Source organism: Leuresthes tenuis, unplaced genomic scaffold (assembly GCF_036924035.1).
Source record: "Leuresthes tenuis unplaced genomic scaffold, fLeuTen1.0.hap1 SCAF_6, whole genome shotgun sequence".
NCBI classification, from domain to species: Eukaryota; Metazoa; Chordata; class Actinopteri; order Atheriniformes; family Atherinopsidae; genus Leuresthes; species Leuresthes tenuis.
In genome coordinates this window covers 6,221,728-6,247,303 of record NW_027325360.1, presented here as the reverse complement: position 1 = coordinate 6,247,303, position 25,576 = coordinate 6,221,728, and the positions used below count along the sequence as shown (strand labels likewise).

Here is a 25,576-nt window from a genome sequence, read left to right as displayed (position 1 = left end):
CTTAATCCAGGTATATCCATCTGAAATGAGCCAGATAAATAACTCTCTCTTCACTCACCTGGAATCTGTGTACTTTTTCACAATTTCACAACTCTAAAACAGGAATATTTGTCTGATTTGTCTTGGTTTTGGTGGATCATCCAGACTCAAGCCAGTGTGTGTGAACCAATTGAGGGGCATTTTTTTCTACATGGCGTGGATTACTTTACTCCAGACTGATCAAATACTTGACACACATACTGTTGTAAAAGAAGGGATTTGACTGGTAGTACTATGGAGGCTTTAAATGCCTGTGCTTGTGACTCATATTTGCTCCATGTATTTTACTTTTAATGTTTTCCAGGATGAGTGATTAATTTCCTTGTCTCAAAAAATAACAAGAGACCTCTACAATTTTCAAAACCAATTTCAGTGAAATGGTTGCTGCATGTAAAATGGAGTCTTGCTCTATGAAATGAGAGCAGACAGACAGCCGATGGTTGTAATTTAGGGGAGGAGAGATATAAAAGAGCGTGAACACTTGTGTTGACTGCTGATTGCTCAGGGGCTGGAAATACAGAGGGTTCATGTTCATTTGGGTCCCTTTTTTTTTATTTATTTATTTTTAAAAAAAAATAAAACTAGCCCATTTTCAGACAGACAAAAAGCTGAGAGAAAAAAAGCCACAATTAAAAGATGGGAACAATCAAAAGGAAAATGAATTTATTTCAGTAAAGGCTGCTTGAACTGCTACTCAAACCAATGCTACAAAAAAATAAGCTAGCGTTGTGCGTCACTGTCACCCAAGACACAAGCTGCAGGTCTCATGTATGCATTTAAGGGAAATAAACACCTAATCCTACGAAACAAAATTTTGCTCCACACTTGTCTCATATCGTCACAAAAAACAGCATTCTTACAGATCCCTTGAAGGAATATTTAAAAAAAGACATAACAATATTTATGAAAACAAAGTAGATTTAATGAATAGTTTCAAAAGATGCCAACAAAACTGAGAGATAGTGTATATTACAAAAACATATGCATGGAGAGGATTTTACTTGCACTCAGCCTAACTAACTAGCTAAAATACAAATGCTGAATGGTTCTGTGCTACCAGGAGCTGAAGTCTCCGAAGCTGGTCTTGCCTTTGGCCTTCTTGGCTTCTGCTCCACTGGTGGATGGCCCGCTTTCACTGTCTGTGGCCGACCGTTTTCTGAAAGAGAAGAGACAGGATGACAAAACACACAAGTGCCTGCATTGTGTCCAATATTAACACATGCTGTAGCTTGGTTTGGGCTCATGAAAAAACTGAAATGTGTTTTTCATGTACATCAGCTGAAATAAACTTCATCAGCCACCACACCAAACCTAAAAGCCAATACTTCAATTAAAAATGACTCATTTCCACACGTTATACACGTCATACGTTTTCTACATTGTATCTGTTGGTTGTTTTTAAGATGTGAAGAATATCAACTGAAGTTCTATTAAGTTATTAACAGACTATGGAAGGTCATTCAGTCACTTTTTGGAAAGTTCAGACACTTACAAACGGACATAATTAATAAAATAATAAAAGTCAGTCATGCAAAAATGCATTATACAATTTTATAGCAGATAAAATAATATTTCTGGCGGTAAATATTCTGGCAAGTAAATCATAAAGGTATACTAGATACGGTTAAGATGAGACTGTTTATCCACATTTTACCTAAAATCTCTCTTATAACTCTAATTTTAGTAAATTGTATTTATTTATTTATTTTTTACATAGAGTACCACATTTTTTCCACTTCTTTTCTTTGTGAAACAGACTCTTTGTGGTAGTTCACAAATGCTTAAATTCTAATGTTCCAACATGTATTTTTAAAATTATTTGATGAGCTTTTCTCAGTAACTTTAATGATTGCTGAGGAGATGCCCCACTTTGTCTGAGCTTAAAATATTTAGAAAGGAGTGGATAAAACTAAAAAAAAAAAAAAAAAAAAAAAAAAAGAGTGAAGTAATTCAGTATTTTTCCACACATTGTCCATATCCTTTTAACCTACAGAAAACGCAGCTTCTGGTCTATTTTCTTCAGTTTTGATAGAGTTAGGCCTCATTTTATGGTAAATGGACAACAACAAACCTCACATAGGTCACAGTTAGAGATGACATGAAGAGGCATAAGAGAAGCATTGAGAAGCAGACGAGCCAGATACTTAATTTAGGATTAAAAGCAAGGTTATGACTTGTTAGAGCTAGTCCTTAATTATTTATATACAGGAGTGCCACAAAAAACCACAAATACAAGAAAGGTGATATAAACAGGACTAAAATATTAATGTGCTGCAGACCGTTTTCTATTAGGGGTTGTTAGGAACACAAAGACATGAAAGAGTTTAGTTTCAGGAAACGTAAACCTAAAAAAAAAATATGTCTTTAAAAATGAACGTAATGTTATCTGGAAGCATCACAGTCGACATGCTCTTTAAAGAAAAAGCTAACTCAATGTGATGGATTCGGAGGAAAAAAAGTCGCAATCCTCAGACACCTAAATTGTGGATAATCACTTTATTTTCAGCACCCCCACAGATCCAGCAGGGTGACATGTGTGAAAAGATGCTACATCTTTTTTCTGTGTGTGTTTCAAAGTACAAGCTGTTCTAAATATTACGTCTACAAGAAGTCAAACTAAAATGAAATGTCAGATGATAACTAAACTAATTAAAATAATTATGGATGATAAAGCATAAGGGTAACTGGTATTTCTCTTCACAATAGGATGTTTTGCACATTATGGCTTTACCAGTGTGTGTTGCTATAAAATCATGTTTTATCATCCGGTTATTGCTTTTCTGTTCCATTTCTGTTCCACAATGCATCAGATTCTGAAAAAAAAAATAACCAAAGTTTGCCAACAAAGCTGAAGATACATTCTTTGACCTTAAATGTCTTCAATGAGACAAAAACAAACAATGGCAGCTAGATTTATTAACCTTTTTTCACTGCCTTGTGACAATAATAAATGGTTAAAATTTTCACTGCATGGTAAAAATGAGCAGGGTATTAAAGGGTTAAATTCATGTTTGTGCAGCTTCATGCTTCCCTGCCCATGGATGTCATCTCTACATTAGATTGAGAAGGGGGATGCAGTTAACACCATGTGTGTACGTGTGTGTCTCCTTACATTGTGGTAGGATTGATGTATTTCCCCACTCCTTCTTTGAAGGTCTTGGGTGCCTCCTTGGCTTTTTTCAGAGCATTGCTGGCCTGCTGCTTCTCCTCCTCCTGCTTCTGCAGCTCTTTTTCTCGCTCTGCTGCAACCTAAGTGTTACAAACAAACGTTAATACTTGATCAGTGGATTGAACTGTCTGTTACATGATATCAGATGTCGCACTCGTGGAAGGCTGCGTGATATTCGTTGTTCTTAATAGCTTAAGCTTAATACAGCTAACTTGACACACCAGATGATTTGTTTTACTGCTTTGTTTAACCAGATTAACCAAGATTACACTTTATGATACTTATTGAGGAACCAGTAAGTGGATCGAAGCCACCACGGCTGTCACCACACCTAAACCCATCTCACAGCTTCCAGTAAACAACACTGATTGATTTGATCTTAAATGTTGTGGGGAGAAATGGGTAAGTTGAAGCTTGGCAGGATGGAGCCTTGGGTGATCTCATTTGTAATCTCATTGTGAAATTCACACCGTACTGTATGAGGTGTGATGTGGAGATCAGTATCTTGACTAACTGACATTTCCAAGATGTTGAGTAGGAATCAAACATCTTATCTTCAAACTGGGTGACGACAACTCTATTGTCAAAGCAACAACTGCCCTTTATTATAAAATAAAATACTTTTTGAAGGATTAGACACTGTTTTAGGAGGGCAAAATTAGTCTGACATAACTCAAGCTGGGGAACTGAAGTGTCTGCTCAGCTAAAGTCAAATGGGCCGAAGGTGCTCCACAAAGTTCTATCATTTTGCATTTTTTGTAAAAAACAGTCAAGTGTAAGGATATATCAATATAGCTGCTCTCACTCACATACTAACTTTGCATTTAACCGTGCCGTAGCATGAAACAATGACTGCATGATTGAAAGATCCTTAAATAGGAGTAATGAAATATTTATATATTAATATTTAACTCCTATTCATGCTGTATCAGACTGCTTGTGAAGATTTCTTATGGAAATTTGAACCGTTTGGGTTTTCCTTTTGGATCTCATAGAAAAAAAAAAGTTAATGATGAGTTTGCATTTGCTTGCCTGATTATCACCATCTGATGTGGCTCGTCTTTGGATGTAAGCATTAAGTATGCACCTGTCACAATGTTGAGAATGGAACTATAACGCGTAGCCAAGAGCAAAAGGATACTCCTTTGTAACAGAGTTTTAGCCCATTCTTAAACCAGTTCTTTGTGTTTCAAGAGTGAAAAGATTCGGCTCTTAGTGGTATCCTGATATATTCTGGGTGTGGAGAAAAATATGCATAGTTAGAAGAAATTCTTAGGAATTCAAACCTGAGCATCAGCCTCTTCGTACGGGTCCACAAACACAGTTGCACTAATTATCTTGATCTCTGACTGAAAGAAAACAAAAATAAAGTCACAGTTCAATTATTTGTAAATGAGTATCTAAAATATTAAGTTCTACAACTTAAAAATTAACTTAAAATGATCGACAAAGTTTCTCTTCACACGCGGAAAGCATATTTTCTAAAACTGCGGAAATTTAAAAATAAAAAAAAAAAAAAAATCACATCTTAGCTTCAGTATAAACTTTTAAAACTGTTGTGAATGCATTTGTTATGTTTTAACAGCATACTTTATTTTAGTATAACAATGACAAGTTATGTTTTGCAAAAACCTAATGTCCACACTGACATTTCCAACCTATCCCCTGATGGCTCCTGCTTCATTTTACATCTTTACCTCATACCTTTACATGATCCATGTGATGTTCAAACCACTGTCACAGCACCATGACTGACTCTTCTTCTCAGCTGCCTTTACAATGACTTGCTACTACGACTAAACTTTGTATTCTATGGGTAGGTCAGTCTCAGCTCAATACTGTAAAATGAAACGATCTGACACGTGTCAAGCCTGTAGATGGATTTTTCTTCATACAAGACCATCTAACACATAAACATCACTTCTCCCCACCTTTGGTTTGTCTGTTTTGGTATCACTCTCCACATTCTCCATGGCTGTGAGTGCTTCAAATCCACCGACGACCCTTCAAAAGAAAAATAAATATCTATTAGTTATTGTGATTAATAATAACTTCTATACATCTCAAAGACCTGGGCTTCTCCAAAACGTGCCTGTTCACTTTGATCTTCACTTTGGAAGATAAACAAAGGCAGCATATCTGTCACAACCAAATTTATCATGAAACCCTTAGAGATTTAGACTGTTGAACAACTTCATTGCCAGTGCATGCATTTCTACCATTCAGCACGGCACTGATGTGTTTAATCATGACAAGGGTGCTGCAGGGTGATTTTGGCTGGCAGGATGAAGTGGAGCTCAAATCCCTCTGAGGTTGTCAATCTTGAGTTACAGACCTGAACTTGAGTTGACTCTGAGGCTGATCTTCCATAGGTGGAAAGTGGGGGAATTTAAATGTACAACCTGCTCATACTCAAAGAGGTGTCGTATCAAAGAGCCACCTGCATTGTTTGTGAGCTTTTTATAGGTAAGAAGATTAAATACAATCCAGGAAGTTCATCTTGAGGCCATATCTGATGCATATCTTATTCTATCATGGCACAATTTTACAATTACAGTCTGCATCTGTCTGCTGTTTTAAGCTGAACAAGTATAGCTTGTTAACTGATAGCAGATGAATCTGTAGGCATTATGTGATGAGAGCAGACAGTGTACCAAAGCGGTAAATCTGTGTCTGCAAAGCTAAACAAGCTCAAAGGCTGATAGATGACAAGCTTCAAACAAACATCAAAGTTTCAACCATCGATATCAACATAATAATAAAATCTAATACCTATAATCTATACCTAAACTAATAAACTATTCAGCTGAGATATATAACTGAGATACTCAACAGGTGGACCACACTTTCCTATAACATTACTTTGCACCATTAAACAGGATGGGAGTCAATACAATGTCTTCTATCTCCCAGAGGAAGCAGTAGGCAGCACTAGAAGTAGCAAACAAACTACCAGCTAAAAAAAAAAAAAATGTAGAGACAAGGAGAAGTGGTTGAAAAGCACAATACAAGAATGGCAAAAGCTCCTGGTAAGCAAATATTACCTTTACCACCACCACTCCCTTTCATACAGAAACCACCCAGCAGCAAAGATTCAAAATGACAGAAAAAGAGCTAAAGGAGGAGCCAATATTGGTGTTGGTTTTCTTCATTGGAAATGTTTTCTTTGAAAGGAAAAGGCTGAAATCTGATGCAAAACTGGTAACCTTTTTTTGAGTAAAAAGCTTGAATTGTTAATAATGTTGATCTAGCTTATGTTGTAGCGATGACTTTCCTCAGCTGATTCGGCAATGCTGTCTTACTAATTGTGAAGAGACACTGATGCAGTGCTGGGCTTCCTGTGTTTGGTATGTGTGAATTACTAGGAACAGAGATGGATTAACAAGGTTGTCATTTATGTGCCAAAAAGGCAGAACCCATATATGAAAAGGGCTAATGTGCTGAAATGTTTGATACCATGTTTAAGCTAAAAACTGAGCTAATCATATTATGCAAACTGTGTGAGGTTATCCAGGTAAACATAGCTTTGTTACATATGATGCTAAACATAAGTTGAATACAGATTGATTGAAAGTTAGCTTGAGCCAGGAGCAGCCGAACACAACCGGAAATGGGTCAAGTACCAAAAGAAAGATAAAGAAATGAGAAGTAATCTTTATTATTTTAACACTTTGTTTCACTTCATCACAAAGCAAATCTTTGTAGGACTTCTGAATTTTCAGAAAATACAGCTATGTAGATCCAGCAGCTACTAAATTTTTCACTGCTTTTGGGCCAATGTCAGACTGGTGGAGCCAGTCTATATTGAATGCACATACAATTGAGTATTTTAAAACTTAAATCAAAACAAAGTTTACCTTCCAAATACGGTGTGCTTCCTGTCCAGGTAAGTGCACGAGCGAAATGTGATGAAGCTGAGAGAAAGACAGAAAGACCATCAAATTAGTTTAAAAATGATTGAAACAATTAGCTTAGCTGGTACAAGTTTTACTTAATGTACCGATTCAGGAAAAATGAGTTTAAGATTATTTAAGAGTTGTGCTTATGGTCTTCTAACATTTACATCATCTATGATCAACTAAGTGTCTATAATGTATTCCAACACGGTTACGAACAGATGTCAGGATTTTTTTTCTATTTTAATGTGAACACCATTCATGCTCCTCTTAGACATACATCTATTATGTAATGTAATTTACTCTATATCTGCATTAATCATTCAAAGGTGGTAGAAATAATGTGTTAAAGGACTAATTAAGAGAAAAGAAATCAGTTCCCATTTCATGATGTGAGTAAATTATTGAAAATATATCCCTCATTGAGTTTATACTTTTCTTTCAAGTTCAAATTTAGTGGAAGAAAAAAGACCATTTCTAGTTAGTATTTTTAATTTTTGCAAAACATTATACTTGTTTTATTCACCCGGAGATATCCAAATATATCTTAAAAAAAAAAATAGTAAACCAAGTGCTTTGAAAAACATTTCTTACAACTGAGACTTGTTGGTGTTTGGACCAGAGTTAGCCATGCTGAGAACTCCCCGTCCGGTATGAGATAGGTTGGGTCGAAATTCATCCTTGAAAGGTTTTCCCCAGAAGGATTCTCCTCCTGGGAATGTCAGAAGTAGGTGAGGAGGGAAAGACAGGGGAAGAAACAGGAGGGCACTTTAGATATTACTGGGAGAACAGAAAATATGCGCAGCAGGTTATTGGAATGTGTCCAAACATACACTGAAATATAATATATATGGCAAACACAGTTTGTAAAATTCGAACAAGCTTGAGAGTCAATGTTTGGTCTGAGCACCTTTATTCTTCAACACAGCCTGAACCCTCTTACACAAGCTTTCTGTCATTTCTTTAAGTAGTCTTTAGGGCTACTGGTGTTTCTTCAACAATATTGTGTAACTACCTTCAAGTTTTAACTGTATAATGTAGATCTTGATATTGTTACATGAGCTAACCTGAGATGACCAACACTGTGATCTGAAGAACACATTTATGTTGTTCGAAGGACTAAATGCAAATTAAATTTAACAAAAAGAAAAGTTGTGTAACCACTACAGGCCAGAAGTTCAGTTTTAAGTATGATATTTTCATCTTCTTTGATTTTTTATAGAATATATGATAAAAAATAAAATAAAAATAGTGAAAGAAAAGTAGTATCTCTGTCAGTACTTTGCATGTTAATTACTGTACATTCAGAGAGAAAAAGTACTGTATTTTCAATGGAAGCAGGAAAGGCGTTTGTCCTTGAACACAGTGCCTTGTTGAGAGCCTTCAGCTGTGAATCATTATCCATACTGACTTCATTATTAAGAATCATCATGAGGAGTATACAGGAATACACACTGCAGGAGTTTATTGGCTCCCAACTGGGGAAAGGACTTGTTACCCTGAAGTGTGTTGCACTGACCTGCCAGCTGGAATATGTGCATGAGGATGCATGTGAATATAAAAAAAAATAAAACATGCATCGGTGTGTGTGTGTGTATGTTGTTGTGTAGCTATCAAGTTTACCAGGTGACATTTTTACATAATTTATCAACATGCTGGCATTTTACCTCAGCATGACTGGTCATAAATGAAGAAGGGAGATGGAAGCAACAAAAAAGTACCTCTTCAAAGCGTAAACAAATCCATTAAACAGCATTCTCTGATTAAGAAAATGTCCCCTTATTTTTTTTAACAAGTATGAAAACTGACTCTACTAACTGAGAGCGCTGTGGGACCTCGATATTATAAACATTATTTTGGCATTTTGCAATATGTGCGCATGTGCCTCTTGTTCTAAATTTAGACGATACGTCAAAGGTTTCATTAACAATTCAATGTTTGAATCTAGTCTTTCTCCAAAGCATCTGCTCCTGGAGGCTTTTAAATGAATGACAGTACTCTGAGTCTTGGGAAAGAGCGGACTTTAAAATAAGCAGTTTACTGACTGCATCCCTGTCCAATTTATGTGCAGACAATAAAAGAGGGGTTCACTTAAAATGTGTGCAGATTTTCTGATGGATTTTCTTGACATTAAAAGTTATATCTGTAAATGCCGCTGGCAATGGAAGTCATTGTTCTGCTTTGCTGACAGAGTGAGCTCACTGCGGCACCACGAGAACCAGTTCTTTCAAGCATCTGACAGGTCAACTAAAACCCCTTCACACTTGGTGCACAGGCAGGAAGAGTGATGAGTGAGGAAAACTTGAACAAGTGTTACCGTGCTATCACAAAACTAGTTGTGAAAGGCTTGTACCTAAAACTTCTAAACTGCAGAAAACCCTCATTTCTATTTGGTTGCTTACATAGTCTAATATAGTTCAGTTTTCTGAGATGGGGGACAAGAAAGATCTCTGAAAAGTAAAAAATGCTCATTGATATTCTATTTCATTGAGGTAAGTATGTTACTCACTTTATCTGTATAGGGTTGATAAAGACAATAAATCCTAAATTCATTCTGTTTGGGTTTTCAAACAGTAGTCGATTGTTTTGGAGCTGAAAACCTGTGCAGTGTACTCAATTCCCTGCAGAAAATTCATAAAAGGTGATAAAGAAGAGGATCCATAAGCAGCATTGATAGTGGCACTATATCATTAAAATCTCATCAATTCCAATCCCTTCTCGTTACACCACTTTAAAAATCTCTTTAACCTTACTGTAGCGTATTCTGAGAGTCTGTAGGGGACTACAGTGCAGACAGTTTACCATCCCAGACCACACACACACTGTTTGACTGTGAACAGTGGGAACTTTTCTTGCAAACCAATACCTGCAGACAGTGTTTGAGAACTCTTTGAAATACCAACCAACATTCATAAACAGTGCTGAGTATTTGGACATGGTGGTCATAAGAGTTTTTGTTTCCCTAGAAATATCTATAGTGGGCAGCATAAACAATGGCATCACTATCTCTTCACAAGAGCAGAAATTACATTAAATCCTCCCATAATACATGCTTGATTTTTGCAGGGTTTATTACTAACTGCAAGACAAATGAGTTCTTTAAGAAAAGAATAACATAAATCAAATGACATTTTTTTGGCCTGAGTTTATCTTCACAAATTTCAAAAATGATATGAAAAATGATAAGCTAGCTACATTCTTAAAAAGGCTATACAAACTGCAAGACAGCACACATAATTCTGCATGCTGTGGGACTGTTAGGCTGAACAAAGAAGTCCTGCTGCTGGTTAAAAGTCTGTTATTGAGTTGTGTGCCCATATTGTTCAATCCAGGTGATGAGATGGGAGAATTTTGCCCACAGGCCAGAAATTCTGCACCTTCATAAATCTGTCACGGTAGATGCATTTTTGCACAGTGTTCAGATGCCTGGAGAAACAAAGCTCACTTTGTACGGCAAACACTCCCAGTAGCAGACGACACGAAGGCAGGAAATTAACTGTATGTGGTCTAGCAGTCAATTATACTGAGTTTGCTTTTGAGCTGGTTTTCAAAAACTGGAAAATTATACCATATATTGGATGACTGGTTGTTCACCCCACCCTCATTCTGTGGCTTACACTCAGTCCTCTTCTAGTCACATCATCGGTCTTCTTTTGTGCATTTACTCCCATGTGCCCTCTCAGAATATATTTAGTAACACTCCTGACTTGCATCTTAAATTGCAAGCAGTGCTTGTGTGAAGCTTCCAAATAGAAACTATTCATAATTCAAAAGGGAGGTGTTAAGAGAAGTGCTTATTTACCTGTACCAGTGCCAGTGGGATCCCCCCCTTGAATCTGGAAACAAAAAGCACTCTGTTAGTTTCTCTGTGATCATAGCTGAGTTGTAGCCATTTCTTTTCAAGGAAATGTTCAGCTTGTGGGTAATGGTATGATGACCTCCAAAATTAATCTTGATTGAAGTTGATCAAAATGTCAACGCACTAATAAATTGAGAAACGTTTTAAGACATCAACAGCATCCGTTTTTAACTGGTTGCTAATATGCTGTGTCTTTGTTTAACATTGAACTAAAGTGATTACCTTACATTTTAGCCTGTATCACACAAAGCTTTACACCACTCTGACAAATTGTAAATATCAATGATTCATAATTCTATCGACTGAGTCAAAGCTTTTCAGTATACTAGCCACTGTTGATCCTTCAACTTGCTTAACCTTCCAGTAAGTGCTTCTACAGTTCTGTGCATTTCTTTGGACCTCTTATTTAAAGAGCCAGGGGGGGTGAGCACCAGTGCTGCTGTGGAGTACAGTTTTGATAAGAGGGCCTCTGCAAGTTTGTTTGTTGTTTTGTGGCTGGAAAATGACTTTTTACAAACGGAAGACGTGGGCTTTCAGTAGGCGTTGTATTGTTTGCTTTTAGCTTGTTTGAGCTGCCACATAAACTGTTCTACAGTGGAGCAGATAGATGATGCTAGATGGAAACAAGATATTGTGCTAGAACAGCATTGGTATAGTTTGTACTAACCTTTAACTAATCTCCTCGAAGCACAAATAATACAGCATATTTGTAAACTGAGCCTTAAAGTCACTATAGTTTAGTTTAATAAATTTTAGGTTAAAAACTAAATAATTTGTAGTTTTTCAAGTCACTGCCATTTCTCGGATATCTGTACGTTGTCTGAACAAAAATGGCAGATTCTTGTAAACTGTAAAGAGGACGCTATACAGTGTCAACAGGTCCCAGGTTCACTGACAGTCCAATGACTAAAACAGCTGTATCACATTTGTGTCTCTGAGCCTAAAATATTACCAGGAAGCTGGGAAGGGGGCCTCTCAAATTTCAAACTAAAACTGTGAAATTCCTTAGAGTAACATCAGTAAGTCCTGATGACCTGCTGTGTAAGAAGACAGAAACATGTTTCACTGTCTACAACCACAATGCCCCTAAAGTATTTGTTGCTGTGAAATTGCTCTCTCAGATGCAACCTGTCTCCTCTTGTGGGATGTGCAGGATAAGCTGAAGGCGTAAGTGGCACAGTAATTACGGATAAACAATTTACAGCTTGCCGCTGTGAATTAAACCACAGCACAGAAAGAAAAAGGTAAGGGTCCTCTTGAGACCAGATGTCCACTTTAGAGCTACTTTAAATATGTGAGCCGCGGCTCTGAAACACACAGACAAGCGGCTGATCAGAGACCTTTCATCTCAAATTCTCAGTGTCAGTTGAAAAGCGTCAGTTACAGAATGAATTGAAACAAAAAGCTGTGTTTACTAATCAACATCACTAAAATACCTTACTATTTAATCAAAAGACAAGGTATTGAATGACAGTGTGGTTGGTCCCTCATTTCAATTTTCAGTTAAATATAATCAGTTGGAGGTGGAAAATAAATCTACTTTATCCTGATTTCACAATACAAACTGTACTCATTTACAACAGTGCATAAAGTCAAAATGGGTTAACCCTAACCCAGAAATAGAGCAGGTGGATACAGACTTCAGAAAAATAATACCCAGGATCATTTCCAGTAATAAAGCTTCTAAGCCACAAATCTTTTTTAGCAAAGAACTTGGAAACAATCACTTATGCTGTGAATAATCTGCTTTTATGTACTGTAAATCTGCTCTTTAATTTAAACGAATACAATCTGTCCAAAGTTCAGTTATGTCTCAACTCTTAACCCCTGTTCTTTCAAGCTGCACAGCTGGGGTTTTTAATTTTTTGTGTTCATGATTGTGAACATCAGTGAAAGTATAGATAAAAGCAGCAGTTACCTAGAGGCCAGATAGGGGTTTGGTAGCAAAAGGTTTTCCCTGACTGGAAGGAAAAACTGTGGGTGAGGCAGTAATGATCAGTGCTGCCTTGATTCATCGTTATAGATTGCTGAAGTTCCTGTGAGCAAAGCACAAAACCCCTCCATCTGCTCCTAAAATTGTGAACACACACCGACTTCTCATTTGCTTTGTGTGTCCATGTCTAACAGATAGTTTGAATGCAGAGGTCAAATTCCTTTGCAGAGTCCGTATCGTCCAGTGGACAAAAATAAATTACAAAGGTATCCCAAAACCCTGACGAGTTGAGTGAAATTGTTTTCTTTCTTAGCCCATCTTATTCCTTACCATGAAATTTCGGATGGACCTGTGGAAAATTGTCCCGTCATAGAAGCCTTTTTTACACAGACGGATGAAATTCTCTCCAGCTTTAGGAACCTAGAGAAAAGAATATACAGAGATCATAAGAAGAAAACACCCATAATCAACCAATAGTTAATCTAACAACTCTCCACTATCAGCACAGTCATCTATCAACCACTGTTCCAAATCTGAAATACAAAATAAGTTCTCCACTGCAAAAAAAAAAAGAAAAAAAGAAAATCAGATTCCACATAATCTTATAATAACTGTAATCAGTAGTGACGCAAAAAATTGGTGAGAAACATGGGAAACTAATATGAATGTGAATGCTTACACAGTGTTTACGACCCTTCTCAAAGTTTTCGTTTGCAGAAGCTTCAAACTGAGTAAACCGAGTAATAATATCTGTCTGTACCCAACTATAAGGTGACTCTTTAATTTTCTTTTATTATGTCCTGATATGTAAAACCTTAAAACTAACAGGAGGTTTTTTCTATCTTACATGAAATGGTGTGTGCTTTAAATCTTATACCATCATTGAGGAAGAGTCACACATTTTCAACTCTGACCTGCTAGAATAAAAGAAAACAAACAAAAAAAAACATTTGCTATAAACATAAGTCAAGGATGAAGTAGAGGCCATCTGTTGGCTTAGGCAGCCTCACTTATACAGTATATCACCATAGTTACAAAGCTATGTGCAAAGCTCTGTTTAGATGTCTGACTTGCAGAAAGTTATCAACACTAACATTTTGTTACTATTACAAAACATCTACATACAGCAGCTAGTTCAAACTAAGTGGCACTCTGAAATAAGGCAGCATTTGTTCTCCGAGCACAAGGCGTGGCTTTGACTATGACGTAGGTTGTGTCTACTGTTATTAATACCGACAGCCTGAAGGAACACTTCTCCTGTGTGTGTTTGAGTATCAGTGCGTTTATATGAGAAACACACTCGCTTTGCCCTTGGCAACAGTGGAAGATGGTTTCCAAGAATCACCATATGCTTTAGTAAAACCTATTTTTATGCAGTGGCTTTTTGCAGTGTGACAGGGTTTTCTAAGCTCTACTGGTTTTATTTTCCCCTTCGTTATAGTTTCACTGCAGGAGTTCAACACTCGTTTCGTGTAAATCCCAGAATGCCAAAGTATTTTGGTGTAAAAAATTAATTCACCTCCAGAATGTAGAAGAACATCAAATAACTTTCTGTCAAACAGCAGACTACTAGAACATCAATTTGTGAAATGCATGAAAAATAAAAATACACAAGTTTCCTCCGATTTCTAACCAACAAGTTTGACGTCACAGTTCTATAAACTAATCTCCTCCGTGTCTTGCAGTTGCTGCTTTCCAGTGACTTGCCTTCATACTTAAAATTGTGAGGAAGCAGCGACGTCAGCATGGAAATAATGTTTGCTGACACAGAAAAAAAATGACAGCAAACGTAGCAGTTCACATACGTTTACAAGCTCTCCCCTTCAAAGACAATCTGCCAAAAACGTGCGATAATGGTGGGCATAAAAATAATTAACTTCACTTTATTAATTTAGAATAAACTAAATTTTGATTTTGAATATACAGATGTTACGCCGTCCTTCCAGATTTGTGTGCGTTTCAGGAGCTTCATGGAGCATATTCATTCATTTCACTCTTCAAACGTTTACTTCCTGTTATTTTCCACTCAAATATAACACTGCAGCATCTGGAGAAGATGAAAACTTTAAAATCATGACAAAAAAATATTTTTTATTATCTGAATGTATGTTATAGTTTTATTGTTACTTGAATTTGTTAGAAATGACTCTAAACCTGAAAGAAAATACCATTTCATCATAATCAGATGAAATCAGTATCAAATGCTCCATTGAATATAAGGCTATTAAAGGCAATTATATTGGTTGATATAACATGTGGCTAAGTCTAATAAGTAAGGAAAACAGAGGGGAAGTGGAAAAATCCACAGCATGATAAGCAACAGACAGTTTACACAATGGTGGGCTTGGTTCTGTATGACTCTGACTGTATGTGACAGTGAAGCAGCGCTCATTAATTTATAAACAGCAGGCTACGAATAGAGCTGCAATCTTGGGTGAAAACCACCCAGGAGGAAGGTGAGGTGGATGAGAATGTAGGGCACACAGGTTGTCTAACTGGTAAAACTTTCCCTTGATTATTCCGAGTCGACAGCTCAGAGGCCAATGAAAACAGAGCAAACTTGGTTACCATGACAGAGGGGAGTTCAGGGTGGCTTTGAGGGGCCCCACCTTCAACATTAACAAGGTGGCACACAAGGAACATATTTTTGCCAAAATGTAAAATTGGACAAAAAAAGAAATAGGGGACAGATTGTGCAAGTGTTCCAGATGAGACATACACTGTAAAAACTACACATCTGAGAGCCTTTTCCTCCAGAATTAAATCAGCAAAGTCTTAATCAGAGCCTCAGCGTTAAGGCTGCATTTGGAAAACTTGACATCTTACTTTGCATCTATAGTAGTAAAGTAAAGTAGTACATAACCACCGCTTTTTCAACATTCTGCCAAAAATGTCTGCCTTGTACTGAAAAACAAAGACCTGACAAATGATCAGTCAGTTTTCCTAAATTTGTGGACATTCGGAAAAACCCTCAAAGCATTTTCATCACATACTACAACCTGCAGCTGTGCTATCAGTCAGTGTTGCTTTCATGCTTGTTGTATGTGTGAATGTGTCTGATCTTACCTTATCACAGTGCAACTCTAGATTCAGGTCTCCCTTGTTTGTGTGAAGACGGACATAACCTTTTTTCTTCACATACTGGTAACGCACGGTGTCATCTGCAATGGCGTCTGTTACAAAAAAATACAGTATATATTAGCTAAATACACATGCATTATACAACAAACGTGCGTTAATACCAATAAAACATATATTCAGAAAACACCCCATCTGACACGTCAGAATGTAATAAAAACTATACGTATCATCTGACCCTTACCAGGTCTTAATCTTAGGTAAATAAAAACCTCAGATAAAAAACAGACATGGCATTTTACACCATGTCATTATTTATTTATTGTACTTCGTTTTCCCCACACACAAAATCTTAATTTTTGTTCAGTAACAAATGACACTGAGATTATTCTGTCTGATACATAAAACCTGAGAATTTAAACAAGGTATAGTTTCTTTTTCACATGACTTTAACTCAAATGTTCGATTATTCAAAACTGGATCGCATTTAAGTAGTTGCATTCCTCCTAAAGTGAGTTCTTGAGTAATGTCATCAGTTGCCATTTGCTGCAGGGGCCGTGCCTGCAGTGCTTTCTGTAAGACCCCAAGAGTGTCTTATTAGAAGAAATTAAGTGACATACTTGTAGGTAGATTGTACCATTTCTTCTTTAGAAGCTCCTGTGAAATTTTGGCTGTATGCTTTGGATTGTTATCAAGTTATCCACAGATATTCACTGTGCTTTGTATCATTTAAAGTCTATAACACTCTCTTGCACTAATCCAAGGACTCAGGTCAGCTGGTCCAATCCAGAGTCCAGACTAAACATGGAGAAGTAGCATTTAGCTGTTTTGCTGCAAACAAGTGGAACAAACTGCTAGTGGAGATTAAACTGTCACCAAATATAGACATTTTTAATTCCAGGTTAAAAACATTTCTTTTCTCTTATGTCTATGCATGAAATCTGCACTGCCTCTTTTAATTTATCTAGACTGTTGCTTGTTTTTAATCATTTTGATTTAATTTGAATTATTTTACTTCTTTCTCTTTATATTCTTTAATGTATTTTTAATGCTTCTTCCATTCCCTGCTGCAATGCTTTTATTTTATGTGAAGCACTTTTAATTGTTTTGTACATGACATGTGCTATACACATAAACTTGACTTGATGCAGCCCCATATCACCACACTTCCACCCCAATGCTTCACTGTCAGGACAACGCGTTCAATCTAGCCCTGGTAAGATTCACACCAACCATGAAGGTTCCTGTCCGAGCCACACAAATTTACTTTGGTCTTATTCAATCACCCTCTTTTCATGCCCATGAGAAGCTTAATCCTGCAGTAGACAGAGCAAGATTTTCCTTACATTAATGGAGACTGCTGTGTGTTTCACACTGTCTAAGCTGTCACTGAAACTTTGATTTAAATTGATTAATGGTACTATGGCTTGCTTTGATAGGCTCGTCCTGATTACAGCTTCTGTTCCCACTTATCTGTCGTATTCCTTCATCCAGAATCTTTAAAGATAGATTGTCTAACTTGACTGCCAGCTACGAAAGGCATAATCAAGGAGAAAATACATCACTTCCCTCGGAAATTAAAAGCAATGAAATTATCAGGAAATTATACAATTTTTACATTGTTTGAGTCATATAGCACAGGGATGCACTCATTCCCGTTAAAACACTGTATAAAGATGACAATATTAAGATCATGGCTGGCAAATTTGGCAAACATTTTTCTTTGAAAAACTATCTTACTGACATTTCCGATCTCGAGTTTTAGTTTGATATTGCCGCTGGTGACATCACTGAGCGTTTAAAAGCCCTATATGCCTCTGCAGTTCAGGCTGTTTAAAATGTACATTACATGGCGGTTTTTGGTGTGTGATGTTCACTTGCCTGCTTCATGTGTTGTTGCAGGAGTCATGGCTGTGGATGTGAAAGAGGCAGAAACTCTGCCGGTGGAGTAATGCGCCTGGCATGGAGAAAAAAAACAGAAAAAGTCATGTTGTGAACCTCACTTTTTAAAACTATACTTCTGCTCTTAATATTTTCTTCGATGATGTTGCTCAATCTGTTAAAATGGTAAGTTTTCTCGTTTATGTTCTAAAAAATAAAAGCACAGAAAAGAAGGGAAAAAAACAAAAACTCAAGTGTCAGTACGACTCAGAACAACTGATCAGGGATACAAACAATCAATGCCATCAAACTCTGGAGACAAGAATGACATTTAAATCCAAATTTTCTGTCAGTAACCTTTTGTGTTCTATTATTTAGACTACTTAGCAGATTACTAGTCAAAAGCCTGAAGAGTCCCATTAGGAATGTTGACATGACACTAGAAAAAAAGCAAAAATAAAACCATATTCGTTAAATGAATATAAACATGTTAGTCCTATCAAAAACCATTCTAAATTGAGCTTCTACAAACTGGGCTAACAACCAGATAACGTGACTTGTGGTTTAAATCACTCCAGCATGTATTCGCTAAACTAGACTCAAGTGAGCGTAGGTGCTTCTGTATTTTGAATAGTTTTGTAAAATCAGTAAACTGTTAGTGTCTATTAATACAGCTTAAACGTCCAATAAAGCTGATCTAGCAAATCAGTAACTTTTAATGTCAATCACTGCTTGCAGGCCTTACTCATTTCATTCATGTCCTACAAGTTTATTGCTGATGTAAAATATTCCAGCTAAGATAAAGATCAGCTAAATACATCAGATTAAAAAGGCAGACGCCTCATCAAAAATGTTTCAAGTTTGATCACTAGCTGAGAACAGCCCTCTTCACTCCAACACACCTCTTTTCTGACCCAGCTAGTCTGGTCTTCTTGCTTACCAAGTACAAACTAGTTTAATACAGACGCTGTGGTTAATGCATGATTAAAAATAGAATCTTCTCCTAAGCTTGGAGGCATTTCTTTCATCTCATAAGTAGGAAGCATTGATGGTTCTTTATGTTGTATTCTACTATGATTTAAGTTACATTTGTTGAATAAATTATGCTTTAGGACTGGATGAACCGTTTAAATCAAGAAAATGACTCACAGGAGATTACAGCAGAGAAGTGAGAATGGATCTCAAAGCTAAAGGTCTAACCTACAGCCATGGGTTGGAATTCTTCTGCTCCAGTTCTTGTGACGGCTCAGACTTCACCTTGTTTGCTCTGTCTAACCTATATTCACTGTTTTCTCAGAAGATTTCCCACTTTGACTAGGAACTCCATACAGAGAACACCCAAGAAAAAGCTCTGACATTAAAAAAAACTACAAAAAAAACCACAGCATAGCATCAAACGAGAGATGAACTGAAATAAGGTGCAGATGTTGTTCGAGCTGATTTAAACCTAAACTCCCCGCCCATTCATAGATACAGGAAAGGTATAAAGATAACGGCACACATCAGTTACTCATCATCGTGTTCGTTCCCTCTCCAGATGAATCTGGCTTATGACGCCTGAGAGCATGTGTGTAGTAAGGTTATAGAAAGAATGAAGAGTATACGAATTAAATAAAATGTTCTCACACACTGACTCAGGGTAATACCTTGACATGGTCTTCCTGTCCGAGTCTTGCTTGAAAAAAAAAATTGATAAACAAGTAGAATAAAGAAAAATGTTTGTTCACATCCTCAAATTACTGTGAATATTCTTTTTTCTGTTCCTGAATGTAGGCGTTTGTTTTGTTGCCCAATCTGCCATCAATGCATTGTTAAATGTTTGTCTCCCTCTTGTGTACGAAGCAAACATTACAATTCTTAACCAGCTCTCCTCAACAGAAACATCCATAACCGCACTGTATTTTAGCTCATCATGAAATTAAAAACAGTCTCAACGCTAAAACTTCCCATAAATACGTTCTGAGTCAACAGTTAAAAAGGCTGAACACCACATGGTGTGATTAACAGCTCCTATCTGAGACCATCCGGGGATCTGAATCATCAGCCTCCCACTGTTCTAAAGGAATAACATCAACAGCAAGATTAGCATTTCTGTGTGTTGTTTTTAAAAAAAAAAAAAAAACTGCTCCCAACCAACATTGCAAACTCTTCAGTAATCATATAGGATTAGTTTTACACGTGTTTAATGCTTACAGCATTTAATTTGTCTGTCTTCTTGGCCTCTGGTTCCTTCATGGTGGAAGCCAGGAGCTGATCCCCCTTGTAGTCCTTGTAAAGCTCAGCTAAGGTCTCCCTGGTCTCCAGGTTGGTGCTCTTCAGGTGATATGCTGGATCCTGCTTGGCCTTTTCCTCATCTACAAAGTACCAGGGAGAGCAAGAGGGTTGAAAAGGTGTCACGTAAACCAATGCTTTGATACTTCTGGAGCACTTCATCTTGATTCATAAGATGTTACCAGCAATAAGTCTTTTTTTCTAATCTAATTGACAGATAACTCACCTGGATCCAATACTTTCAGGTTGTTCATGACATGGAAGAAGTTGGACACATTGAACTTATCCAGGTGTGTGGGGTCCTTTGAAGCCAAAAAACAAAACAAATATCATGAGATTAGAGGTCTCTTTTCCCTGCTTACAAACTGCAGGACCACTATAATACATAGCAACTACTCACCTGAAGAGTTATAATGTCCTTTCTGGTAAAGGGTTCATCGGTCAGTAGATCTTTAAAACTTTTGGTCTTGATATTTAGTTGCTCGACAGCCTGTGAGAGAACAAAAATACAAAAAGCAAAACTAAAATCTCTATTGATAACTAAACTGGAAGTAACATCAACTTAATTTTTCGTAGTTTCTCATTTATTTTAACTTTAGTGGAAAAGCAACACAATTATAACAGGAAGGATACCTGGAAAGTAGAATTCCTTTTGTTAAAATTGAACTATGTGATGAAAGCAGCATTTTGTGTGTCCCGAACACAGTGTGGTGCCTTGTTTCACACTGACATCAACATTAAGAGGACTTCTGTATGCGTTTGTATACAAGTGGTTTAAACTTCAATCAAGAGTTACAATAGTAATTGTATGAAGATCAGTTCAACAAGAGAGTGAGTTCACCAACCTCATAAGAAAACACATTTCCGGTGACCTTGTTGGCAACAATGTGAGAATTGTTAGTGAAGACGTTGTACAGAACAGGGCAGTGATACTTTCCTGGGAAAAAAAGAAAATAATAAGCTTCAGGCTGAGTTGAAGAGTTGCTTTCCATCTGGTACCGCTGCATGAAAATTCATCTGCAGTAGAAGTCAAGGAGTATCTACAGAGTACATCTCTGTGCCCTTCTACGTCTTTATCACCACTTACTTTACTTTGTTGTTATCCACTCCAGAAAAACAGCTTCTACTACTGAATATCAGATTTGTTCTTTTTCAAATTCTCAAATCCAGCAGCTTGGTCAGAGAAGTGTTTATTTTTCTCTCCTAACCATTAGCCGAGTTTCAGATCTGGTAAATCAATTTCATCCAAATAACAGCTTCAGTTTTTTTCTTCTTCGAACGCCATGTTTCTATGTCTGATTTAATTTAGACATATTAAAATATAAACATATTTACCATCGTTGTTCTTGGCCATGTTGAGTTTAATGAGGGACTTTGCTTCCATTTTCTGTGAGAAAGATTAAAAAACACATTTCCAAACATGTTTACTGAATCCTTCACACATCACGTTTTACATCAAGCTCTTTGATGACTACTACCAACAGAACGTGACGATACATTGGGTTGTTACTGACACTGAGGTAGGAGGAAAACGCTTCACTTATTCATAATGACAAATAATAAAGAGAACAATCCTTACTTATTACACAGATATACTCTAATGATAATTAACTAATGCAACTGAGCATCTATACAAGGGGGGAGGGGGTAAATCTCAATATTGGAGGACGCACAAACTTCACAGAACTCCTAAAATAGCTATATTAGTAAAAAAAAAAAAAAAAAAAAAGAAAGAAAAGAAAAGAAACATACACACATTAACATCTGCTATGAAAAGTGTTTAATCCGCATCAAATCCTGTGTCACTGTTACTGTAGCAGACATGCATATTTTAGGTTTTTCACTATAGAATGGACCCGTGGAAGAAATTTATTGAGTGTTTTCTTACTTCTCCAGTGGCCGGGTTAGTTCCAAACTTCTTAATCCATGGAACAATGCTCCTAATGCAGAACGTAGAAAGGAGAGGACCCATTTAGGACAAACCAGAAGATGCAAAAAAAAATCCAAAATACACGAGATATGATAAGTTTTTGAAGAATGATGACCAAATTTCCTGCAACACAGTGTTGTTAAGTGTGAACACAATAGTGTGATTGTAACATAAAATGAAGAGGAATGCGCTTGACGGTGTCTTTGTGATAAACTAAATGAGCACATTTGGGTTTCTTCTATGTTCTGAACATTTAATGACACCTGACAGTCAACAGGACACGTGTAATCACACCAATCTTCAAATGTATTTTTCCTATTTACTCACAGCAGGTCAAATATGACTCCCTCCTCAGTACAGACAGGATATTCAAATGGCTGAAGGGACAAGCTGAAATGAATCAGAGAAAACAAGTCAAAATGAGACAAAAACTAAACAAAATAACTAAACTCATTACTCAACAACACTACTGCAGATCTAATGTGCCTCTGCCAGCAATGGCGAACAAGTCTCTTGTACCTGCAGTGGTCAAACGGAAGTCGCCTGAAGTTTGATCGAGGGATTTCTGGAAAGTAGAATTTAAAACTTAAAAACATCAAACATTTTGTTATGTTGGAAAGTTGACAAATATCATATAATGTACATTTTGCTTACCTACAATAAACTTCCATTAAAAGCCTTTTTCATATAATGATGCATTTGTTCAACTAAGCCCCCCCCCATGGGTAATGACCCATAAAAGATAATAATAGCAGCATAAACTGACAGTGATATTTACTGAGGCAGTTATCATACTGTGAAACCGTCATACTGCGCTAACCCTGTTTTGTTGATACTGATGGACAGGCTTATGTATAGTAAAACAGTTTTTCCCTGTTACACTCAGAACATGAAGCTGAGTGCAACATGAAGAGTGTAAAATTATTCTCCAGTGCGCTTGGTCCAATTATCTGAATTAGGGCGCCATTTAAACCAGGTATTAACACGCATCTCTCGGGAGACACAATTACAAGTGAAAAGCTTTAAGTCTACACATGCGATTAGAATGGGTCTCCACTAGCCTCTTCAGTGACACGTGATAAGCTTTAATTTCCCTCCCAAGCATGAAAATAAACATGTAGCCTATGTCACATATAGTCATATATGAATACATCTGCTAATGTTTCTGCAAAATATATAACCACATTCAGTGATCTTAACTGATTTGCCTGAGTCACCTTCACAGCTGTATTCTGGCAAACATTTAAAAAATATTTGATCTTGTAATCGATGCAAAGTGCAGCTTTTAAACCCTCTGCGCAATTTTTTCCTGAAGTCTTTACTCAGGGGTGCATAGAAATGCCTGAAAGACTGTAAACCGATTAGCTCTCAGTAAAAATAATCGTACTTTTTAGTAACACATCTATGTGCTGTCGGCAATGTGAGGAAACAGTTGTCCAGTTAATGTGTGGATGGACCATGGTATTATGTGACTGTCTCTGCAAGTACTGATTTCAAATCTGCACTTGTTATGTAGCTCATGTCAGACAAAATAATAAAAAAAAAAACCAAAGCCAAGATTGTAGCTGAAATAATTTACGCAAAAACCGAGTAAAATTCACACGAAGATAAACCCACTCATTCATCCATCATCTACCCCGAGGCGTCTTTGTGATCAGGTCAGCCGAGAGACATAGTCTCTCCAACGTGTCCTGAGTGTTCCCCGGGGTCTCCTCCCAGTGGGACGAGCCCGGTACACCTCACCAGGGAGGCATCCAGGAGACAACCAAAACAGACGCCCGAGCCACCCCATCTCTAAGGGAGAGCCCAGACACCCTCCGGAGGAAGCCCATTTCGGCCGCTTGTATTCGCGATCTCGTTCTTTCGGTCACTACCCACAGCTCGTGACTAAAGGCGAGGGTAGGAACGTAGATTGACCGGTAAATTGAGAGCTTCGCCTTCTGGCTCAGCTCCTTCTTTACCACGAAAGGCAGATGCAAAGCCCGCATCACAAAGATAAACATCACAGTAAAATAATAAAAATAACATTTCAGCCATGTGTGCCTAACTAACAAGCGACATCAATTTAACCTGATAAGAGTTCCACTGTGAACTCACCTGCCCGCTTCCCTCCGTAAAAGTTCGTGTATTCTGAAGACGTGATGTACCTGCAAAGAGGACATAAAGCACAGTTTGAAAAGGAGAAAAACGATGATGAAAAAACTTCCTTTAAAGAAACACCAGCAACTAGATAATTTAGGTTAGCTTGGTAGCTAGCTTGTTCGGAGCTAACGCAGGCTAACCAAGCAACAAGTTCACGTTTCAAAGACACCGATAAGGTTCATACTTACATTTTGTCTTTTTGGTGCTGTCGCTTCCCCATTTTGATTTTTTTGCCAGGGTCTGAAAGGTTAAATGAAAGATAAAACAATACCAAAGGTAACAGGAAAACACTGAACCTATTAGCTATACCTGACGTCCTGTTTATGTTCTTATTTGTAGGCTTCGTACTTGTAAATTTGACTCTCTGCTGCCACCCATCGGAAGATAACAACTATATCTACATGTATTTGTTTTGCGATGGACAGTGTGAAAGAGTGAAATGTCGGTTACATTAAGTTTAGCGCATAAATATATTTGCAAAGCAGTTAATGCTGCAGAAAAAACGAGGTACCAAACAGTTTTCTGTCTCTCGGTAGATTTGATCAAAAACTATAAAAACTATAAGCACTTGTTCTTTGAGTATACTCCAGTTATCTAAATTTTGTTCTTTTACTCCACTTCATTACTGTAACAGTTTTTCTTACTTGTAACTATATAGCAAATTTAATGTTCTTTTTGACAAAAGAAAATCATGTATCCCCAATCAAAGTTATATACATATCTTTCTTTAATAAACTGTACCATGCATCCCTTTATGGGTTGGAGATATATTTAGACTTCTTAAATTTATACAACTTTCAGAGATAATTTCACAGCATAGTAATGCTAAAAGTATGCAGTTATCGTAGATAACATGGTGCGTTGTTGTAAATCAAAGCACCAACAAGACACAAAGCAGCTAAATTTCAGCTTCTGCTGCTATAAAAATGATGCAATCGTAGTAATGCCCAAGTAACATTATTCCAGAAACATTGAGTATAATCAACACGAAATCCAAATGCCAAGAATATTTTCAAGCATTGATAATGATTTTTATTTTGGATACTTTTAAGTAACTGTTTTGTTACTGTTTGGCTACTTATATTTGTTTTACTGTCCTCTTGTGGCAGAATAATTTATTTATTGTTGCTTTGTGATTGTGCTGTCTGTTGTTATCAACTCCATCCATCTATCTACTCGAGTAGTTTTTATTTATCTGTAAATGAGTATTTTCCATAGGCTGGCATTATTACTTTCAGCCAAGTTTTTTAATACTTCTTCCGCACTCCTTTTCCTATAAACCCTTAAAAACTCCTGCCTGACCTTTGCAAACATCTTCTACACATCCAGCTTCTTGTCTTGTTCATTTACAGATATGCACATTACAGTATAACTGCTG

The 25,576-nt window shown here is 37.0% G+C and overlaps 1 protein-coding gene across 1 annotated transcript; it reads right to left on the bottom strand.

The window, feature by feature from the left end:
* Nucleotides 1-687: 687 nt before the first annotated feature.
* Nucleotides 688-24,511, bottom strand: ppil2 (peptidylprolyl isomerase (cyclophilin)-like 2). Its single transcript, XM_072387346.1, has 20 exons — nucleotides 24,387-24,511; nucleotides 24,154-24,203; nucleotides 22,576-22,621; nucleotides 22,384-22,446; nucleotides 22,015-22,066; nucleotides 21,462-21,513; nucleotides 20,972-21,063; nucleotides 20,527-20,616; nucleotides 20,353-20,428; nucleotides 20,049-20,209; nucleotides 17,856-17,931; nucleotides 15,963-16,069; nucleotides 13,227-13,316; nucleotides 10,907-10,940; nucleotides 7,699-7,816; nucleotides 7,066-7,122; nucleotides 5,140-5,212; nucleotides 4,495-4,557; nucleotides 3,152-3,288; nucleotides 688-1,195 (listed from the first exon to the last, which is right to left on the bottom strand). The coding sequence occupies exons 1-20, from the start codon at nucleotides 24,416-24,418 to the stop codon at nucleotides 1,093-1,095; spliced, it is 1,572 nt and encodes a 523-aa protein (XP_072243447.1). The 5' UTR covers nucleotides 24,419-24,511; the 3' UTR covers nucleotides 688-1,092.
* Nucleotides 24,512-25,576: the final 1,065 nt, after the last annotated feature.

Coding starts and splice junctions, on each gene's coding strand:
- ppil2 (XM_072387346.1), bottom strand. CDS start 24,418: ATGGGGAAGCGACAGCACCAAAAAGACAAAAT. Junction 7,123..7,698: donor AACACCAACAAGTCTCAGTT/GTAAGAAATGTT, acceptor TCTTTCTCTCAG/CTTCATCACATTTCGCTCGT. Junction 5,213..7,065: donor AAGCACACCGTATTTGGAAG/GTAAACTTTGTT, acceptor TTTCTTTTGAAG/GGTCGTCGGTGGATTTGAAG.